The sequence below is a fragment of the Ylistrum balloti genome, unplaced genomic scaffold (assembly GCF_031769215.1).
Source record: "Ylistrum balloti isolate Yb309-2 unplaced genomic scaffold, AGI_CSIRO_Ybal_v1 Utg369830, whole genome shotgun sequence".
Lineage (NCBI taxonomy): Eukaryota > Metazoa > Mollusca > Bivalvia > Pectinida > Pectinidae > Ylistrum > Ylistrum balloti.
The window spans coordinates 1,609,940-1,630,003 of record NW_026781993.1 but is presented as its reverse complement, the minus strand read 5'-3'; the positions used below and the strand labels follow the sequence as shown (position 1 = coordinate 1,630,003).

Genomic DNA, 20,064 nt, shown 5'->3' with positions numbered 1-20,064 from the left:
CCCATGCCTGTCAGCCTTTTCGTTCATGAGAAAAAATTGTTTAAAGGTGAGGGGAGGGGCGGGGCGGGGCAGAATTACCATTAGGATTATGTTTTTGGTCTATAATCTGTTTACCATCTCGTCACACTATTCTCGACATCAGTGTACAAAGCATTAATAGTGCAGCCGAAAACGTTGGTTGATTCCGTATCATCGCGTACACTACCCGGTATGTACATCAGTGCTAGTGCACTCCACACAATGGACATTTGTCTGATTTTATTTTCACTATTTTGTTATGCCTCAAAGAATCCTCTACAAACCAGGACAATGCTAGTTCGTGATTGAAGCAAATCTCAATCCGAATACTATTATAAACACTTAGTCTGTTAAGTATGTAGTATAATACTTTGTGTCTCAAACTTTCATAACCATTTTGTTGACTAGTGAAAATTTTTTATATTACACGGTGTTGACCAGTGAAGGGTTTGGCATTACGCTGTTAACCTGACCAAACCATTCACTGGTCAACATAGTCTGATACCAAACCTTTCATTGGTCAACACAGTATAATACCAAACCTTTCATTGGTCAGCACAGTATCATACCAAACCTTTGATTGGTCAACACAGTATAATGCCAAGCCTTTGATTGGTCAACACAGAATCATACCAAACCTTTGATTGGTCAACACAGTATAATACTAAACCTTTCATTGGTCAACAGTGTAGTACTAAATATAAATGAATATACTAAGCTTAGTGAGTGTTTTTTGGTTGAAAAAAACAAAAACATTTGCGTACCTGGGAGAAAGGCATCAAAACCCATGTCCTCAATAACATCACATAACATCTGTGGAGTGATTCTGTTTGGGTAGTAGTCTATCTTCCCAGTCTGGTCAGATAAAGACACACTGATCATCTTAACACCAGAATTCTTCCCAAGTGTATCCTCAATGGTCTTTACGCACGAGTTACATGTCATGCCATGAATGCTGATGACTGTAGAGGCAGTCTCTGGTCTTGAGCCTCCATCATCCCCATCTACTACCTTTGCTTCAAACCCCATGTCATCAATCATGTCAGCTATCTTATCAGCACTGGTCACCCCTGGGTCAAATTCTATGAGGCCGATTTCTTTCTCTAACACCACATTTATTTTCAATATGCCCAGTTTATCAGAGATGTTGCCTTCAATGTTTTTTACACATGAGTTACAGGTCATCCCCTTAATTGAGATAGTGCATCTGCTTGGTCCCCCAGATCTACCTCTGTTAGCAAGCCTATCAAATTCAGCCTCCAATGATGATTCTTTTCCTCTTGGCAGTGATGCCTCAAACCCCAGATTATCTATGTGGCTTGCAAGAGTGAGAGGATTGGTAACTTTGGGATCATAAATGATGAAAGCTTCCTTGTCAGCCAGCGAGACTTTGATTTCCTTGATGCCAGCTTGCTTTGAGAGGTTGGTTTCAATGTTCTTCACACACGACTGGCATGTCATTCCCTCCACTTGTATCTTGGCAGCCAAATTGCCAGCAGTATCCAAGCATGCCTCAAACCCCATATCATCTATGATGGCTGCGATCTTCTCCCCAGATATCATCGTTGGGTCAAAACAAACCTTTCCCTGATTCTTGTCTAACAGTACTGATATGGACTCAACTCCATCAATATCCTTCACACGACCTTCAATATTCCTAACACAGGACATACAAGTCATTCCTTTGATGCTTATAAGTGCTTCTTCCCTGGTGGCTTGGTCAGTGCTGGCTGGATGCACGGATTTGACTTTTGAAGGGAAACCCATATTTTCAATGTTTTCAGCAAGGATAGGAGGAGAGGTTTCTGTTGGGCTGTACTTAATGGTAGCCTCTTTGTTCTCCAGGATCACCTGTAACAACACAAATATCAGACAATAATCATCACTCACTATCAACTTTAGAGCTGAACCCAGACCATATTTTTAGGGTAGGGGGTGACACTACATATATCTACATTAATGATTAATCTAAATGGGATCCTTTAAGATGTCAGGGTGATGACACTAAATCTATCCACAGTAATGATTTATCTTACTAGGATTTTGGAGAGGACTAGCCCGTTCACATTTTCGTACACTAGGACTTTGGAGAAGGGGGAGTACTATCACATTTCAGTAGACATGGACTATTGAAGGGACAAGTACAATCATATTTCAGTACACCAGGACCATGGAGGGGGTGGGAACAATCACATTTCAGTACAGTAGGACTGTGGAGGGGGTGAGAATCACATTTCAGTACACCAGGACCATGGAGGGGGTGAGAACAATCACATTTCAGTACAGTAGAACTGTGGAGGGGGTGAGAATCACATTTCAGTACACCAGGACCATGGAGGGGGTGAGAATAATCACATTTCAGTACTTCAGAACTGTAGAGAGGGTGAGAACAATCTCATTTCAGTACACTAGGACTGTGGAAGGGGTAAGAACAATCACATTTCAGTACACTAGGACTGTGGAGGGGGTGAGAACAATCACATTTCAGTACACTAGGACTGTGGAAGGGGTGAGAACAATCACATTTCAGTACACTAGGACTGTGGAGGGGGTGAGAACAATCATATTTCAGTACACTAGGACAATGGAGAGGTGAGAACAATCACATTTCAGTACACTAGGACTGTGGAGGGGTGAGAACAATCACATTTCAGTACACTAGGACTGTGGAGGGGGTGAGAACAATCACATTTCAGTACACTAGGACAATGGAGGGGTGAGAACAATCACATTTCAGTACACTCTAGGACTGTACACTAGGACTGTAGGGGAGAACAATGAGAACAATTACATTTCAGTACACTAGGACAATGGAGGGGTGAGAACAATCACATTTCAGTACTCTAGGACTGTGGAGGGGGTGAGAACAATCACATTTCAGTACACTAGGACAATGGAGGGGTGAGAACAATCACATTTCAGTACTCTAGGACTGTGGAGGGGGTGAGAACAATCACATTTCAGTACACTAGGACAATGGAGAGGTGAGAACAATCACATTTCAGTACAGTAGGACTGTAGAGAGGGTGAGAACAATCACATTTAAGTACACTAGGACAATGGAGGGGTGAGAACAATCACATTTCAGTGCTCTAGGACAATGGAGGGGTGAGAACAATCACATTTCAGTACACTAGGACAATGGAGGGGTGAGAACAATCACATTTCAGTACTCTAGGACTGTAGAGAGGGTGAGAACAATCACATTTAAGTACACTAGGACAATGGAGGGGTGAGAACAATCACATTTCAGTACTCTAGGACTGTAGAGAGGGTGAGAACAATCACATTTCAGTACACTAGGACTGTAGAGAGGGTGAGAACAATCACATTTCAGTACACTATTACTGTGGAGGGGTGAGAACAATCACATTTCAGTACACTAGGACTGTGGAGGGATTGAGTAATAGCTATCATGTTTCAACACAGTTGTAGTACTGGGGAGCAGGTGAGTAAAATCTCATTTTTAGTACACTAGGAATGTGGAGTGCAATGAAATTCAACAAAGTTAATTGATATATCTAGTCGACCCTTCCATTTCAGTAAAATCACAAACATTCTGGTGACTAAAGTAATGACTGGAAAGAGCGTCTTCAGATAAAAAAAAAATCTTACACATGAAAATGATCCATTAATATGTATGTAAGAGAAAAATGACTAACAATCATTATAAATGTAGTGTACCTTACCAGAATACTTACATCAAGTTTAGTGTACTTTCCCTGGTTTAAGAATGACATTTTCACTTTTGAATATAATGTACAAATCAAAATCCAAAAGTACAGGTATATTACACTGGAGAGACAGCCCCTTAGGGAGTCCCTGCAATCAACAGACACAAGGAAATGATGTACATCACTAGCCCCTTAGGGGCTCCCAATCCACACACATACAGAAATGATCACTACTAGCCAATACTTCCACAGCCAGGTAAGACTCTGGCTCTCAGCTACCATTAAATATCTCTTAATAATCTTAAAGCACTGCTGTCGTGTGTATCTACAAGTAAAGAATTTAAATGTCCATGATCACGAGAGAAAATATCAGAAGTTATAAATACACAGAAGCTTTCCTGTAATATCAACAGATCCGGTGAAAACGACACGCAGACAAACAAGGCTGTAGTGACGTAGACCTATACATCACAATCCTGAACAAGTGTTAACTAGGATATGAAATAGCTGACAGATCAAGTAATTACATCCTGGAGGCTCGTCACATCTGTGCCCGGAGGCCTGTACACTAGACATGGGCAAATAAAATTGTCTTCAAACACAAGTGTACTGGACAGCATAAATAGGATATTTATAAGTGGTTGACTGAGATCTAGTCTTCTTTAAGAGTGCAACAAAGTATACACTGCTTTTAAACTTTTGAAAAGGAAATTGAAATGAAACATCATGGTAAGTCACTCCATAATGGAATTATCAATGGTAATCTATAGATATTAAAGGAAAAGGGAAGATTTGCTAATGTTACAATCAGTGATGACTTGATATTGACTCTGTTACATCTGTAAGTTCAGCCCACCAACACAACTATTTCAGGTCACATCGGCTCTGCTGGATGTACACATTGATAAAGTTGACCTTACCAAGGAAATTAAATACTCTAGGCATGTTTAAGGAATTTGGTAGGCTCTGACCAAGGAAATACTCCAATTAAGGGTGTAAGTGTGACCGGATAAGGCAAATATTCCAAGTAAAGGTGTATGTTATGACCTGATCAGGGAAATATTCAAATTAAGGGTATAAGGTATGACCTGACCAAAGGGAAATACTCCACTTATGGGTGTATATATACTCTGACCAAGGAAACATTCCAATTAAGCATTTTGGCCACGATATTCGTTAAATTCTGATACATCATAGATCATGTTGCCCAAATATATCCTGATACCTGTTTTTAGGGAAAATTACTTGTTATGCATGAGTGAGAAATTTAATGAGGTGACCTGTCATGTGTTACATGTGACATTTAAGTATTACCTCGACTGACTTTGTCTAATATGTAAACAGTAGTGTAGAAAACAGACATTTCCATATGATCCTATTTTTGTGCGATACCCTTGATAGAAAGATAAATTACTTTAACTTACAACTTATATATCAATATACAAAGAGCAAACAAAACTTTCAAATAAAATCACATTAGTAGAAAATCCACATTAAAGGAGTCAGCGATAATCATTTAAGCATTATATGTACATTTCTCAATACATGATCGTGGTAAGAACAGCTGTTGCTGTTATGAATCAACATTTTAATGTATAACATACCGGTATATGGAATATGATTAGACAAGTGTTAAAGACATTTTATAATTACGGCTCATTAGTTTTGGAAGTAAGAAATTGTTTTGTGACAGAGTTATTTATGTATGTACCTGACATGTGTACTCCGTTCTACACGTGTAAGTGTGTCAATTCTCATTACATAAACAAGAGAATTACTCGGATATCCAGTATATATTTAACAAGAGATGGCAGAGGGCTAATATATATAAATCCCAGTGTCAATTCAGCAGTTAAAGCTTATAAACTAGATGACTTGAAGGATTTTGAGAGCATTGAGATTCCTTTACTTTTTCAATACGAATGTCTACGTCACATACTTGTTTTGACTGGCCCTATGTGATATGGAAATGTTATGATGATATTTGCATACACAAAACCAGATATTTACAAGTGCATAAACGTTTCAGAATACAAGACAGAATTTTAATACAAAATTCAACATAATTAAATAATCTCTGAAGCAGGGTGAAATGACTGATTCATTTGTATAGATGCAAATAGTGTTAAATTGGTTATGGAGAAGTTGTGTATTTCATCACGTTTAACCCTTGTAACCTTGACAGGTCAGGGTGAACAAACCTGGCAGCCCTTCATCCCAGCAAGCTACAAGCCCAATATCAGTTCCATGGACCTTTTGGTAGTTGATAAGAAGATTTAAACATATTTGACCCCTAAGACCTTCAAAGTGGGCCAAGGTCATTCATATTAAAAAAACTTGGTAGTTTCATGCTAAAGGCCAAATATCACAAAACTGGGTCTTTTGGTTATTGAGAAGAAATTGTTTAAAGACTTTAACATATCTGATATCTTTGACCCTTCAGGTCAGATGACCTAACAAACTTAGTACCCCTTCATCTCAGCATGTTAAAGTCCCAATATCAGTATCATGGATCTTTTGGTTATGGAGAAGTTGTTGTTTAAAGATTTTGACAAATTTGACCCATGTGACTTGGAAAGCAAGTCAAGGTCATTCATATTGACAAATTTAATAGCCAAACTCCAAGCATGCAACAGGCGTAATATCAGCACCCTGGGTCTTTTAGTTATTTAGAAGGTCATTTTGTATTTTTAACACATTTGATACCTACGAATTTGAAGGCATGTTTAGATATTTATATTCACAAACATGTTAGCAATTCATCCTAGCATACTACAGTCCTAATATCAGCACCTGGTTATTCAGAAGAAGTTGTTGAAAGATATTTGACCCCTGTGATCTTGAAAGTTGGTCAAGTTCATTCGTATTAAAAAAACTTGGTATTTCTATATCCTAGCATGCTATAGGCCCAATATCACCACCCTGGGCCTTTCGATTATTGAGATGGAGGCTTTTAAAGTTTCTTTTCATATTTGACATCTGTGACCTTAAAAGCAAGTCAAGGTCATTCTTATCGACAAATCTGGTAGCACAAATTTGAAGCATGCTACAGTTCTAATATCAGCACCCTAAACCTTTTGGTTATTGATATGAATTGTTAAACATTTTATAAATTTGACCCTGTGACTTTGAAAGCGGGTCACGGTCATTGAGAGAGACAAACTTGGTATCCCTAACTCCAAGCATGCCACAGACCTAATATCAGCATCCTGGGCCTTTTAGCTATTGAGAAATTATTTAAACAAATTTGACCCTTGTGAACAAGAAAGTGAGTCTAGGTCATCCATATGAACAATCTACTGTCACACGGCAGTTTGGCGTTGCCCTGTGTATAATTAACTGTCTTGATACACATTTCAATGCTACTTGATTAGTTTTCAATCATCCCAGGAGCAGTCGTCTGCATGTAATAACTGCACAACAAGACAGGATGATTCGATTGTCACACTAGCACAACAGATTTAAAACTGCTGTGGAGACTGCTTGCATGCCGAGAGAATCATTGTGTGCCCACCTGACACCATGGAGGCAGCAAGTGTGTCATGACTGGATGTGCAGACATGGCCCGAATAGGTTTGGGATGCATCAGTGGAGACATGTGATGTTCACTGACGAGTCTTGATTCTGTCTGTATCACTCATATATATCATGCATGCGTAGTTGAATGTGACAGATTCGGGTTTCAGTAATGGTTTGGGGAGGCTAATCCCATAGAGTTAAATGCCCTGGAGTGGTCCTGGATCAAAACCTCAATGCCATTCCAACCACATGTCCTTCCACTTCTCAGACATCATAACCTGATTTTCCAGCAAGACCATGTTCGACCGCATGTTGCCAGAGTCTGTTGTGATTTTCTCATGGCAAACAATGTTCAGCCTCTGGAATGGCCCCCACATAGCCCTGACATGTCTCCTATTAATCATCTTTGGGATGAGCTGGACAGGCATATTAGGAAATGTCAAAACCCCCAAACTAACCGCGCCCAGTTGATCACAGCATCAACACAAGAATGAAACAACATTCCCTTAAGGCAAATTGATGTTCTCATGAATTCAATGCAAAGGAGAAACCCTGCAAAGATTCGTGCAAGAGGTGCCTACACATTTGAGTAACTACTGATGACAACAGTGACAGAGACATCACACACACAGACTTTTCTTCTACAGTATCGTAAAGAATAAACTTGTCCCTTCACATTGATATAAAATTTTGCACAAATTTCCAAAAAATATTGTATGGTTAGTAATTGCATAATTAAATTGTGCATTTCTTTTTTTGTTGCAGTATACAATGCCTACAGGCAAGTCAGTTTTACCTGGATACTGTAGACACCAATATCTCGTCCTAATGTCTCCTCAATGTTCCTCACACATGACCCACATGTCATTCCCTCCACTTCTATCACTGTAGTTTTCTGCATTTTCTTATGCTAAATCTTCTTCTGAAAATCAAAATAAATTTTCATCAATTCTAAATCTGAAAACTTTAAACTCATTGATTCACTGTTAATCATATCAATTTTGCACTTTCTTTTTCAAAATTAAAATTTAGATATGCACCATAATAACCTTTTGCATGTGATGTTTAGATTGATTTACAACTACAATCACCTGCCCATTAAATAATGTATATAACAAAGTCCCGTGATGGATGAACTGAGTTCAGTACATTATGATATTGCCATATTGTGTTCTGGATTCAGAGTATTTAACATCCTGTGCTGGGTGTAGACAGTTCAATGTATTGTGACATTCTATGATGGGTGTACTGAGTTAAGTGTTTTGTGACATCCTATGCTGGGTGTAGAGAGTTCAATGTATTGTGACTTTCTATGATGGGTGTACTGAGTTAAGTGTTTTGTGACATCCTATGCTGGGTGTAGAGAGTTCAATGTATTGTGACTTTCTATGATGGGTGTACTGAGTTAAGTGTTTTGTGACATCCTATGCTGGGTGTAGAGAGTTCAATGTATTGTGACTTTCTATGATGGGTGTACTGAGTTAAGTGTTTTGTGACATCCTATGCTGGGTGTAGAGAGTTCAATGTATTGTGACTTTCTATGATGGGTGTACTGAGTTAAGTGTTTTGTGACATCCTGTGTTGGGTGTAGAGAGTTCAATGTATTGTGACTTTCTATGATGGGTGTACTGAGTTAAGTGTTTTGTGACATCCTGTGTTGGGTGTAGAGAGTTCAATGTATTGTGACTTTCTATGATAGGTGTACTGAGTTAAGTGTTTTGTGACATCCTGTGTTGGGTGTAGAGAGTTCAATGTATTGTGACTTTTTATGGGTGTACTGATTTAAGTGTTTTGTGACATTCTATGATGGGTGTACTGAGTGTGTTTTGTGACAATGTAGAGAGTTCAATGTTTGTGACTTTCTATGATAGGTGTACTGAGTTAAGTGTTTTGTGACATCCTGTGTTGGGTGTAGAGAGTTCAATGTATTGTGACTTTTTATGATGGGTGTACTGAGTTAAGTGTTTTGTGACTTTCTATGATGGGTGTACTGAGTTAAGTGTTTTGTGACATCCTATGCTGGGTGTAGAGAGTTCAATGTATTGTGACTTTCTATGATAGGTGTACTGAGTTAAGTGTTTTGTGACTTTCTATGATAGGTGTACTGAGTTAAGTGTTTTGTGACTTTCTATGATGGGTGTACTGAGTTAAGTGTTTTGTGACATCCTATGCTGGGTGTAGAGAGTTCAATGTATTGTGACTTTCTATGATAGGTGTACTGAGTTAAGTGTTTTTTGACATCCTATGCTGGGTGTAGACAGTTCAATGTATTGTGACTTTCTATGATGGGTGTACTGAGTTAAGTGTTTTGTGTTTTGTGAGAGAGTTCAATGTATTGTGACTTTTTATGATGGGTGGAGTTAAGTGTACATCCTGAGAGTTCAATGTATTGTGACTTTCTATGATAGGTGTACTGAGTTAAGTGTTTTGTGACATCCTGTGTTGGGTGTAGAGAGTTCAATGTATTGTGACTTTTTATGATGGGTGTACTGAGTTAAGTGTTTTGTGACATTCTATGATGGGTGTACTGAGTCAAGTGTTTTGTGACATTCTATGATGGGTGTACTGAGTGCAATGTATTGTGACTTTCTATGATAGGTGTACTGAGTTAAGTGTTTTGTGACATCCTGTGTTGGGTGTAGAGAGTTCTATGTGACTTTTTATGGGTGTACTGAGTTAAGTGTTTTGTGACTTTCTATGATGGGTGTACTGAGTTAAGTGTTTTGTGACATCCTATGCTGGGTGTAGAGAGTTCAATGTATTGTGACTTTCTATGATAGGTGTACTGAGTTAAGTGTTTTGTGACATCCTGTGTTGGGTGTAGAGAGTTCAATGTATTGTGACTTTTTATGATGGGTGTACTGAGTTAAGTGTTTTGTGACTTTCTATGATGGGTGTACTGAGTTAAGTGTTTTGTGACATCCTATGCTGGGTGTAGAGAGTTCAATGTATTGTGACTTTCTATGATAGGTGTACTGAATTAAGTGTTTTGTGACATTCTTTGATGGGTGTACTGAATTAAGTGTTTTGTGACATTCTTTGATGGGTGTACTGAATTAAGTGTTTTATGACATTCTATGATAGGTGTACTGAGTTAAGTGTTTTGTGACTTTCTATGCTGGGTGTACTGAGTTAAGTGTTTTGTGACATTCTATGATGGGTATACTGAGTTAAGTGTTTTGTGACATTCTGTGATGGGTATACTGGGTTAAGTGTTTTCTGACATTCTATGATGGGTGTACTGAGTTAAGTGTTTTGTGACATTTTTGTGATGGGTATACTGAGTGCAATGTATTACAATGTCTTGTGATAAGTGTACTGCGATCAGTGTTTTGTAACATTCTGTGATAGGTGTACTGAGTTCAATGTATTGTGTCGTTCTATGATGGGAGTACTTAGTTCATGATCCTGCAATGGGTTTACTGAGTTAAGTGGTTTGTGACATTCCCAACTATCAATGATGTTTCAGACCAAATTTGGTTGAAATCCATTCAAGCATTAGACACGAGTAGCGTTTCAAAGCAAAATATTGACTAATTTCCCCGTTTTGCTCCCCTCCCCCAGTTCCTAGGGGTAGAATCAAATTTCTGAATTTCAGAAATATTTGCCGACCCTTACTGATGATGAATCAGGCCAAAGTTTGTTGAAATCCACTTAAGCAAAAAGGAGGAGTAGGGTTTTAAATCTAATTTCAACACCTTCCCCTCTGGGGCACTGACCATTGACCCCTAAGTATCGAATCAAAATTCTGAATTTAAGTAATGCTTCCCCTTTTCCCATGATGCACATCTGACTGAATTCGGTTGAAATTCATTCAGGTATGAAAGAGGAATAGGGTTTTGAAGAAAAGAAAATTACCGACAATGCACGTAGCACAACAACAGAAGAAGTTTGATGGCTAGAAATTAAAGTGTGCAAACTACTCAGGAACCAATGTTTATTTTGACACTTGTCATGTACAGAAAGGTTGGCGGAGGATTTGTCTGCTTGAATTCAGATTACCACTGCTTTGTTTGAGAGCTTTTCTTATCAGACACATGAAAAAGTTTCCATATACCACAGTTATCAGTCGCTTTGTAGAAAAAGAACCAAATATAAATCAAGTATTTGGACATTGTTCCCATTGTTAACTGTTAACTAGTCAGGTTTGTCTACTTCAGTACTGCAGGTCAAAATGTGACAGTAAAATACTACGGAGAAGACAAGTATAAACAGACCCATTGTAAACAAATTAAGTCACAATTCACTAGTCATGAATTGTTTTAATTTTTAACAAGCAATTTTAACTTTTAATCATAGTTACAAATTAAAACTGATTAAATGAGAAGGCCCTGGTCGTGGCCGTATAATGTTCCAGTATCAGCAATATTTCCCAACATTCCCTGATAATCGCTTATGCAATAGTGATCTTACAACCTCATGTGGATTCCAGTTTTTAGTGCTGCTTTATTACTTAGTTATACATGGATATTTATCATGTGTTGTGTTTGAGTACTTTTTCGTCAACACTGGATTTATTTCCTTGTTGTGTCTGGATATTTATATTACAAATTATTAATCATTAGTGGTTATTGCAAACATGTCTCATTACAAATATATATACGAAAATGCAATGTTCAAGTATTATAGTAGAATCAATAGTAACACTGTATAAGTCTTGTTACTGACTTGGGACAAAACTCAAACAGATCCTGTTTTGGTATGCTTTAGTAATTCAGCCGCTTTTGGTTGAAAACAAAGTTGGCTGGATTAACAAGGCTTGACTGTATAGAGTATAATGTACTGTGATGTCCTGAGACATGTGTATAGAGTTGTGTCCTGTGATGTCCCGAGACAGGTGTAATCAGTACAACGTCTTGTGATGTCCTGAGACAGGTGTAATGAGTACAGTGTCCTGTGATAACCTGAGACAGGTGTAATGAGTACAGTGTCCTGTGATGTCCTGAGACAGGTGTAATGAGTACAGTGTCCTGTGATGTCCTGAGACAGGTGTAATGAGTACAGTGTCCTGTGATGTCCTGAGACAGGTGTAATGAGTACAGTGTCCTGTGATGTCCTGAGACAGGTGTGATGAGTACAGTGTCCTGTGATGTCCTGAGACAGGTGTAATGAGTATAGTGTCCTGTGATGTCCTGAGACAGGTGTAATGAGTACAGTGTCCTGTGATGTCCTGAGACAGGTGTAATGAGTACAGTGTCCTGTGATGTCCTGAGACAGGTGTAATGAGTACAGTGTCCTGTGATGTCCTGAGATGTGTAATAAGTACAGTGTCCTGTGATGTCCTGAGACAGGTGTAATGAGTATAGTGTCCTGTGATGTCCTGAGACAGGTGTAATGAGTATAGTGTCCTGTGATGTCCTGAGACAGGTGTAATGAGTACAGTGTCCTGTGATGTCCTGAGACAGGTGTAATGAGTACAGTGTCCTGTGATGTCCTGAGACAGGTGTAATGAGTACAGTGTCCTGTGATGTCCTGAGACAGGTGTAATGAGTACAGTGTCCTGTGATGTCCTGAGAAATGTGTATAGAGTTGTGACCTGTGATGTCCCGAGACAGGTGTAATCAGTACAATGTCCTGTGATGTCCTGAGACAGGTGTAATGAGTATAGTGTCCTGTGATGTCCTGAGACAGGTGTAATGAGTACAGTGTCCTGTGATGTAATGAGACAGGTGTAATGAGTACAGTGTCCTGTGATGTCCTGAGACAGGTGTAATGAGTACAGTGTCCTGTGATGTACTGAGACAGGTGTAATGAGTACAGTGTCCTGTGATGTCCTGAGACAGGTGTAATGAGTACAGTGTCCTGTGATGTCCTGAGACATGTGTATAGAGTTGTGTCCTGTGATGTCCCGAGACAGGTGTAATCAGTACAACGTCTTGTGATGTCCTGAGACAGGTGTAATGAGTACAGTGTCCTGTGATGTCCTGAGACAGGTGTAATGAGTATAGTGTCCTGTGATGTCCTGAGACAGGTGTAATGAGTACAGTGTCCTGTGATGTACTGAGACAGGTGTAATGAGTACAGTGTCCTGTGATGTCCTGAGATGTGTAATAAGTACAGTGTCCTGTGATGTCCTGAGACAGGTGTAATGAGTATAGTGTCCTGTGATGTCCTGAGACAGGTGTAATGAGTATAGTGTCCTGTGATGTCCTGAGACAGGTGTAATGAGTACAGTGTCCTGTGATGTCCTGAGACAGGTGTAATGAGTACAGTGTCCTGTGATGTCCTGAGAAATGTGTATAGAGTTGTGACCTGTGATGTCCCGAGACAGGTGTAATCAGTACAATGTCCTGTGATGTCCTGAGACAGGTGTAATGAGTATAGTGTCCTGTGATGTCCTGAGACAGGTGTAATGAGTACAGTGTCCTGTGATGTACTGAGACAGGTGTAATGAGTACAGTGTCCTGTGATGTACTGAGACAGGTGTAATGAGTACAGTGTCCTGTGATGTCCTGAGACAGGTGTAATGAGTACAGTGTCCTGTGATGTCCTGAGACATGTGTATAGAGTTGTGTCCTGTGATGTCACGAGACAGGTGTAATCAGTACAACGTCTTGTGATGTCCTGAGACAGGTGTAATGAGTACAGTGTCCTGTGATAACCTGAGACAGGTGTAATGAGTACAGTGTCCTGTGATGTCCTGAGACAGGTTTAATGAGTACAGTGTCCTGTGATGTCCTGAGACAGGTGTAATGAGTACAGTGTCCTGTGATGTCCTGAGACAGGCATAATGAGTACAGTGTCCTGTGATGTCCAGAGACAGATGTCCTGAGACAGGTGTAATGAGTACAGTGTCCTGTGATGTCCTGAGACAGGTGTAATGAGTATAGTGTCCTGTGATGTCCTGAGACAGGTGTAATGAGTATAGTGTCCTGTGATGTCCTGAGACAGGTGTAATGAGTATAGTGTCCTGTGATGTCCTGAGACAGGTGTAATGAGTACAGTGTCCTGTGATGTCCTGAGACAGGTGTATAGAGTTGTGTCCTGTGATGTCCCGAGACAGGTGTAATCAGTACAATGTCCTGTGATGTCCTGAGACAGGTGTAATGAGTATAGTGCCCTGTGATGTCCTGAGACAGGTGTAATGAGTATAGTGTCCTGTGATGTCCTGAGACAGGTGTAATGAATATAGTGTCCTGTGATGTCCTGAGACAGGTGTAATGAGTACAGTGTCCTGTGATGTCTTGAGACAGGTGTAATGAGTACAAAGTATTGTAACTTCTAGAGATATACCCATGTGTATGATGATATTTATAAAGTATTTTTACTGTTTGTAAATCCTCACTGATATTCTTGATAAGAAACATATGGGCAGGAAAAATGTTTAGATCAGATCCAAGTCAGTATCAAAATGTCAATAGTTAACGTCATGTTGTCACAAGTCATTCTCCTGTTGTCACACATCAGTATCCTATTGTAACAAGTCAATATTCAGTTGTCATAAGTCAGCATCCTATTGTCACAAGTCAATATCAGGTTGTACTAAAACTGCTAGGGAAGCCATATAAGAAATTGTTAGGTATACTTACGTATTTTAACAAGAATTACTTACCTCTATATCTGACTGAACTGAACAGCAATAATGATTGGTATACTGTTTCTTTCAATGCTGCTTACATGTACATAACAAAGTGTCAAATTTAAACTCTTGATATGACATATCTTCATAGTGTTGTTTACCTGTATACATTGTACCTTAACAGCATGAGCAATGTAAATATTTTTATCACATATATGTTATATAAGAAAATATGCACCCTGTTATCAATGTGATAGTTACATAAATATTTGTTATTACATATAAACAAGTGGAGCTGTGATAGGCTGGAGATTCCTATCTGATTCCATTGTGACCACATAACTCCATGGTGTCATATATATTGTGACATCACCAAAGAAAGACTTTTAGATTGATAATACAATTTTGTATCAGTTTTTTAAAACCCTAAGGTCAAAAAGTATCTACCATAAGTTATGTGGGAAAACATAAAAAAATTGGTTTTTTTTACCTCTGAAATGAAAAAAGTTCAGACTCATTTCATCAATCTCATGAGAATGGTAATTCAGGACCGTACTGTGTAGTGTGCAAACAATATAATGTATATCTTAAAGTATAGGTCTGAGTTACATGCCTGGGAATATATCAGTCATTGACAATTTCATGTATATTGAATATTTTAAAAGATTATGTTATATCAGAACCAGTAAGAGAATTTATGTATACCATTTCAATGACTACACCATCACCTTTCTCAGGTGAAGAAGTGTTACTGTATTTGTATCCTTGATATTTCAGGGGTTACAATCACTTTCACTCTCTGCACCCCTGGAACATATTGCAAAATTGAAGGTTCTATGCATATGTGTGACACCTTGTGGACAAGACAAAAAGACCAGTTAGATCCTTTGATGCACATCAAACGAATCTCGAGGTCACATAACAGTATATTATAATGGCTTTAAAGATAGGTGTTGCTCCTTCGTATTCTTCAAAAGGAGTGTATCAGCATGTAATTGGTCAGTTTTTTTTCTCCTGGAATCAATCAAATTACTTCACTTGTGCCTTCAATTTTGCCATGACATGTCCCAGTGGTACAGAAAGCTAAAGTTAACCCCTGGCGTTGCTTGATCACACTGTAGATGTAGCTAAGATAGTGCTTTTCCTCAGTCCTGATTATTAATAGACTTTACATATTGTTACTGTAGATGTGTATTCTATGGCTGTGTACATGCTCAGTTGTGGGCACTAGTCATACCTAGTCATGTCATACCGACATGGTGACAATGAAAATACATTTCCCAAGAAGTACATTTTTTTCCCTTTGCAAGAGGCCTGCATGTAGAAGTGGCTACAGTTACAGGTGTTTGTTTATGATTGTTTTTTTCCATGCTGATATAAAATTGTGTATGTATAATAGATATAGCTAGTAACCTTCTTGTTTTAGAGTTGTATTAATTCTAAGGTCTTGTCCCAGATAGTAACATGTGTCATAATTTCAATGTAACAGAGATCATTACTTATTTCAATGCCTCCGCTAGGAATATAACCCAGGACCCCTGGCTTACTAGTCTGACACTCAACCACTCGAGCTAAAGAGACGTTGTTCTCTCTAGCCGAGTGGTATAGTGCCAGGGTTTTCCATAATTTTGTTAGTAGTAGGCTGTGTAGTGAAAGTAGGAGGCTGGCCTGCCGTGTACATATAGTCGTGTACGGAACATTATTATGGAACTGGATTGGTGTAGGCGGCCAAATGATCAAAGTAGCCGGTCAAATTGGCCGGCGACCGGCTCTTATGGAAAACCCTGAGTGCACCTAGTATTTTACCAGGGTTACATAGGTTAACACCTGTTTGTTTTAAGTACATATGGATGTGTAATTGCTCTACAATCACATGTTTCTGTGATTCTTAATCAGTTCTCAATTTTTGTTTTCACTGCTGTTAAGTAGTTGTTGGAATTAGGATTTGTAAATATTATATTAATTCCATTTTTGAACAATATTGCGTGAATATGACTGTATATCAATGTGCCCTGGTGTTGAGCACCTTTAGTGGGGATCCCAAGTATGGACCCCTGGCTCTTTTGGTGCAGCATTACTGAATAAATGCATGTAAAGTGTTAACGTTATTGGCGTTTCTTCAGATTCAAGTAAAATCTCCCGATCAAGCAATATGTATATATCAACCAATCAAATATATCTACATTTTTTAATATTTTAGATTCAATAACCTTACAACAAAATGACATAAAACCAGAGGTGATTATTTAGGACATGGAAATTTGATATTTGTTTTCTTTTCTTTTTTTTTTTTTTCTTTTGATTTTTACTAGTAATATTTTTCATGAAGTTAAGGAACTAAATTAATAATCAAAATTATTTTATTACTATTCGAAAGTATTCAGTTTATACAGCTATTAAGGATCATTGTACATATATGATCAATCAAACTGGACCCGGTAGTTGATAGATCCTGGTTGATGACATGTCAAAATTTCAGAAGCCAAACAGTGTGCAGGTGTAATTCTTAATGCAACAGAGATCTATAATAGGCCTCCTTAATCAAATTGGCTACTGTATTATATGTGTGGTGTATAAAGATATTTATCTTACCTTTGATAATTATTTCGTCAGTATATCTATAAAGATATTAAGATATTGAATCGGCATAAATCTGACATCGTCTATGATACAGGATGTTGTTCCAAGTTGTTAACTACTTCCTGTTTCAAAGTATGGGTATAACTAAAATCCGGAGTTTGCTGTCAAAACATGCTACAAAATGCGACACCAACCTAAAACATGCGTATTCTTCTTCTTAGTGGATAATGACTTTCGTGATTTAGTTAAGTTACGTCCTATAATTTTTTACTATAGTTTTAAGTACAACTATGCTCATGGATTTTAGGAATATTTATTGTTGAAGAAGGTGCTGAAAATGTTTTGAAAGAGTCACGGTTTCTGATGATATGATAATTTGTGGTGGAGAGTTCCATTGAATGAATCTGTAGGGATATAACAAGAATTTGTAGAAGTCTTTGCTCGTTTGGATTTATCTGAACAGAGTCTATTATGTTATCTGAAACGAATTCTAGAATAGTCAACAATATCAGACAGCTGAGATGGCAGATTGTGTCTGACTCGACGGTCTGTTTTTTAAACTATCGCGTTTGGGTTTTGACAGAAAAATTGTTAGTATGATTATGTCATTACATAAGGATGTGTATAGTGTTGTTATGTATCAAAATTGTGTGTCTAAAGTGTTCGAGATAAGCCAGGGAACACGTCAGGGCAGTATTACCTCCCCTTGGCTCTACTCTGTTTATATCAACGGTCTGTTGAATGATCTTAGTAGTTCTGTATACTCGCTAGCCATATCTGATGTCAATGTCACGTGTCCTACGCAAGCAGATGATATTTGTCTTCTAACACTTACCATACACAATTTAGATATGCTTATAGATATTTGCTACAAGTATAGTTGTAAATGGAGATTTAAATATAATGCCTCCAACTCAGTAGTTATTGTCTTCAACGAAAGTAGTAGTGTTTGTTCACAATCGTATTGTACTTGGTATCTAGGTGACAGTGTCGTTAATGACAATTGTTGAACACGTGTGTATTAATTTGAATAAATTTAAACCAGGTCGTCGTGATGTCGACGATGTTATCCACAAACTGCGAGGTCAGTGTTTCGCTCTACTAAATTGTAATTTATCATATCGTGAAATATTAACACTCCCGCGAACTTGAAGCGGTATTGAGTTGTCGTTCTTGACTACAACGCTAAGCATGATAGGAGCCCGCTCAAGCCGAAATCGTCGCCCGGACGGAGACACAGTTTCATGTTATTCGTAAGTTCTTTCTCGTTCATTGTGAAGTAAGTGTACTGTTTTTATATCAAGAAATTATTCAAAACATGCGAAGCTCTGGATTTGTCGTGACAAATACCGGGGTAAGAAATTACCTTTGTTGGAATTTCCCGACTCTAAATTAGATCGAAATGACGACATTTGCCTTATTCAAGCGATTTCATAAGTTGGTATAATAAGATGATGGATAATCGTCCTACGTCATTTTAAAAGTAATATGCGATTGGCTGAGAAAAAGAAAAGTTATAAACGCGAAACCAGGGGAACCCCTGCAAGGCGTACTCCTGACTTCACGATAACCTTTTTGACGGTGAAATTCCGTTTGCTTTTAAATTAGAAATTTATTTGTACATTTTCATGAATACTTCAACTATAATTCGCCGAAAGTAATAGAGTTAATTTTTCATCGATAGCGAACAACGGACGGAAAACTCAACAAACTCGGGCTTTCATGCACAAGAAACTGTTCACTCGCCAAGAACAGTAACTCTGTATATATCTCAAAGGACAAGTATTTCCCGCTATGTGGTCCCAGAATAAATCCCTTGACTGGAGTCCATCTAAATTTGTCTGTAGTACTCCCTAGAGGTATGTTTGGTTGTGAGCTCTGGAACTCTCTAACTCTGATTGGCGTCGCCTAGAATCAGTCCATCATTTATGTGCAAAATTAATGCAAAATTTCCGCCTTCGTACTAGGTCTGATGTAGCATTGGGAATGTTAGGTTTGTCTTCTATACATCTTTACATAGAACAATGTAAGCTTCGCTTTTTCACGACTTTGTGTAATATCAAAACAACTTGTACTTCAAAACAACTATTTTTGTTGCGTTTACACCGAACTATACCACTAAGAAGGACGGACAGGGAATGGTTGGCCAAAACGAGAATATCCAATCTACTGTTTGTGCATCAATCCCATAAAACACGCAAAAGCTACCCAAAACACCAAAAAACCACAAACCTTCCTCAAAACATTTGATGAAAAGTCATATCGTAACACCTCCACCAAATCCGCCTACAAAGCACAAAACTATCATTGTTATGTGAAAAACAGTTACTTTTGTTGTTTATTTTTGTCGAATTTATATATCCTTACTTTATTTTCACTCTACAGAATGTGATCTCAAGCCAGGTTAGCAAATATATAGGAATATCAGCAATATGCAGAAAGTTTGTAGTTAGTGTGCACTGACCCGTATCAACCCGTACTCTTACTTTTATTTGTGTTATCTGTTTGTCGTTTTGGCGAGACTTTTTTTTTTGCTCTCCCAAGCCAAAAATCTTAATATCAAACCTCAAATATAATGTATACCACTCTCCAAACATACCCACCCCTTTAAATGAACCCGTATCAGACACTTGGAAACCCAAGTGGCGGTGCAAAAGGATTTTTTTCTATTAATCTTAAAGACAATATCAAATGATAAATGTAATTTTGTAGGATTTATCTCCCTTCTCAAGGGTATTCTTCTTACCATATAAA

At 38.3% G+C, this 20,064-nt stretch overlaps 1 protein-coding gene across 1 annotated transcript in view; it reads right to left on the bottom strand.

Moving 5' to 3' along the window:
• Positions 1-17,369, bottom strand: part of LOC132545135 (copper-transporting ATPase 1-like) — a 41,054-nt gene extending 23,685 nt beyond the window's left edge. The window contains exons 1-3 of the mRNA XM_060208808.1: positions 17,323-17,369; positions 8,008-8,133; positions 783-1,869 (exon numbers count right to left, since the gene is read on the bottom strand). Of these exons, the coding sequence (XP_060064791.1) occupies positions 783-1,869; positions 8,008-8,112 (1,192 nt within the window). The 5' untranslated portion in view covers positions 8,113-8,133; positions 17,323-17,369. The remainder of the gene's footprint in view (positions 1-782; positions 1,870-8,007; positions 8,134-17,322) is intronic.
• Between the last annotated feature and the right edge of the window lie 2,695 nt (positions 17,370-20,064).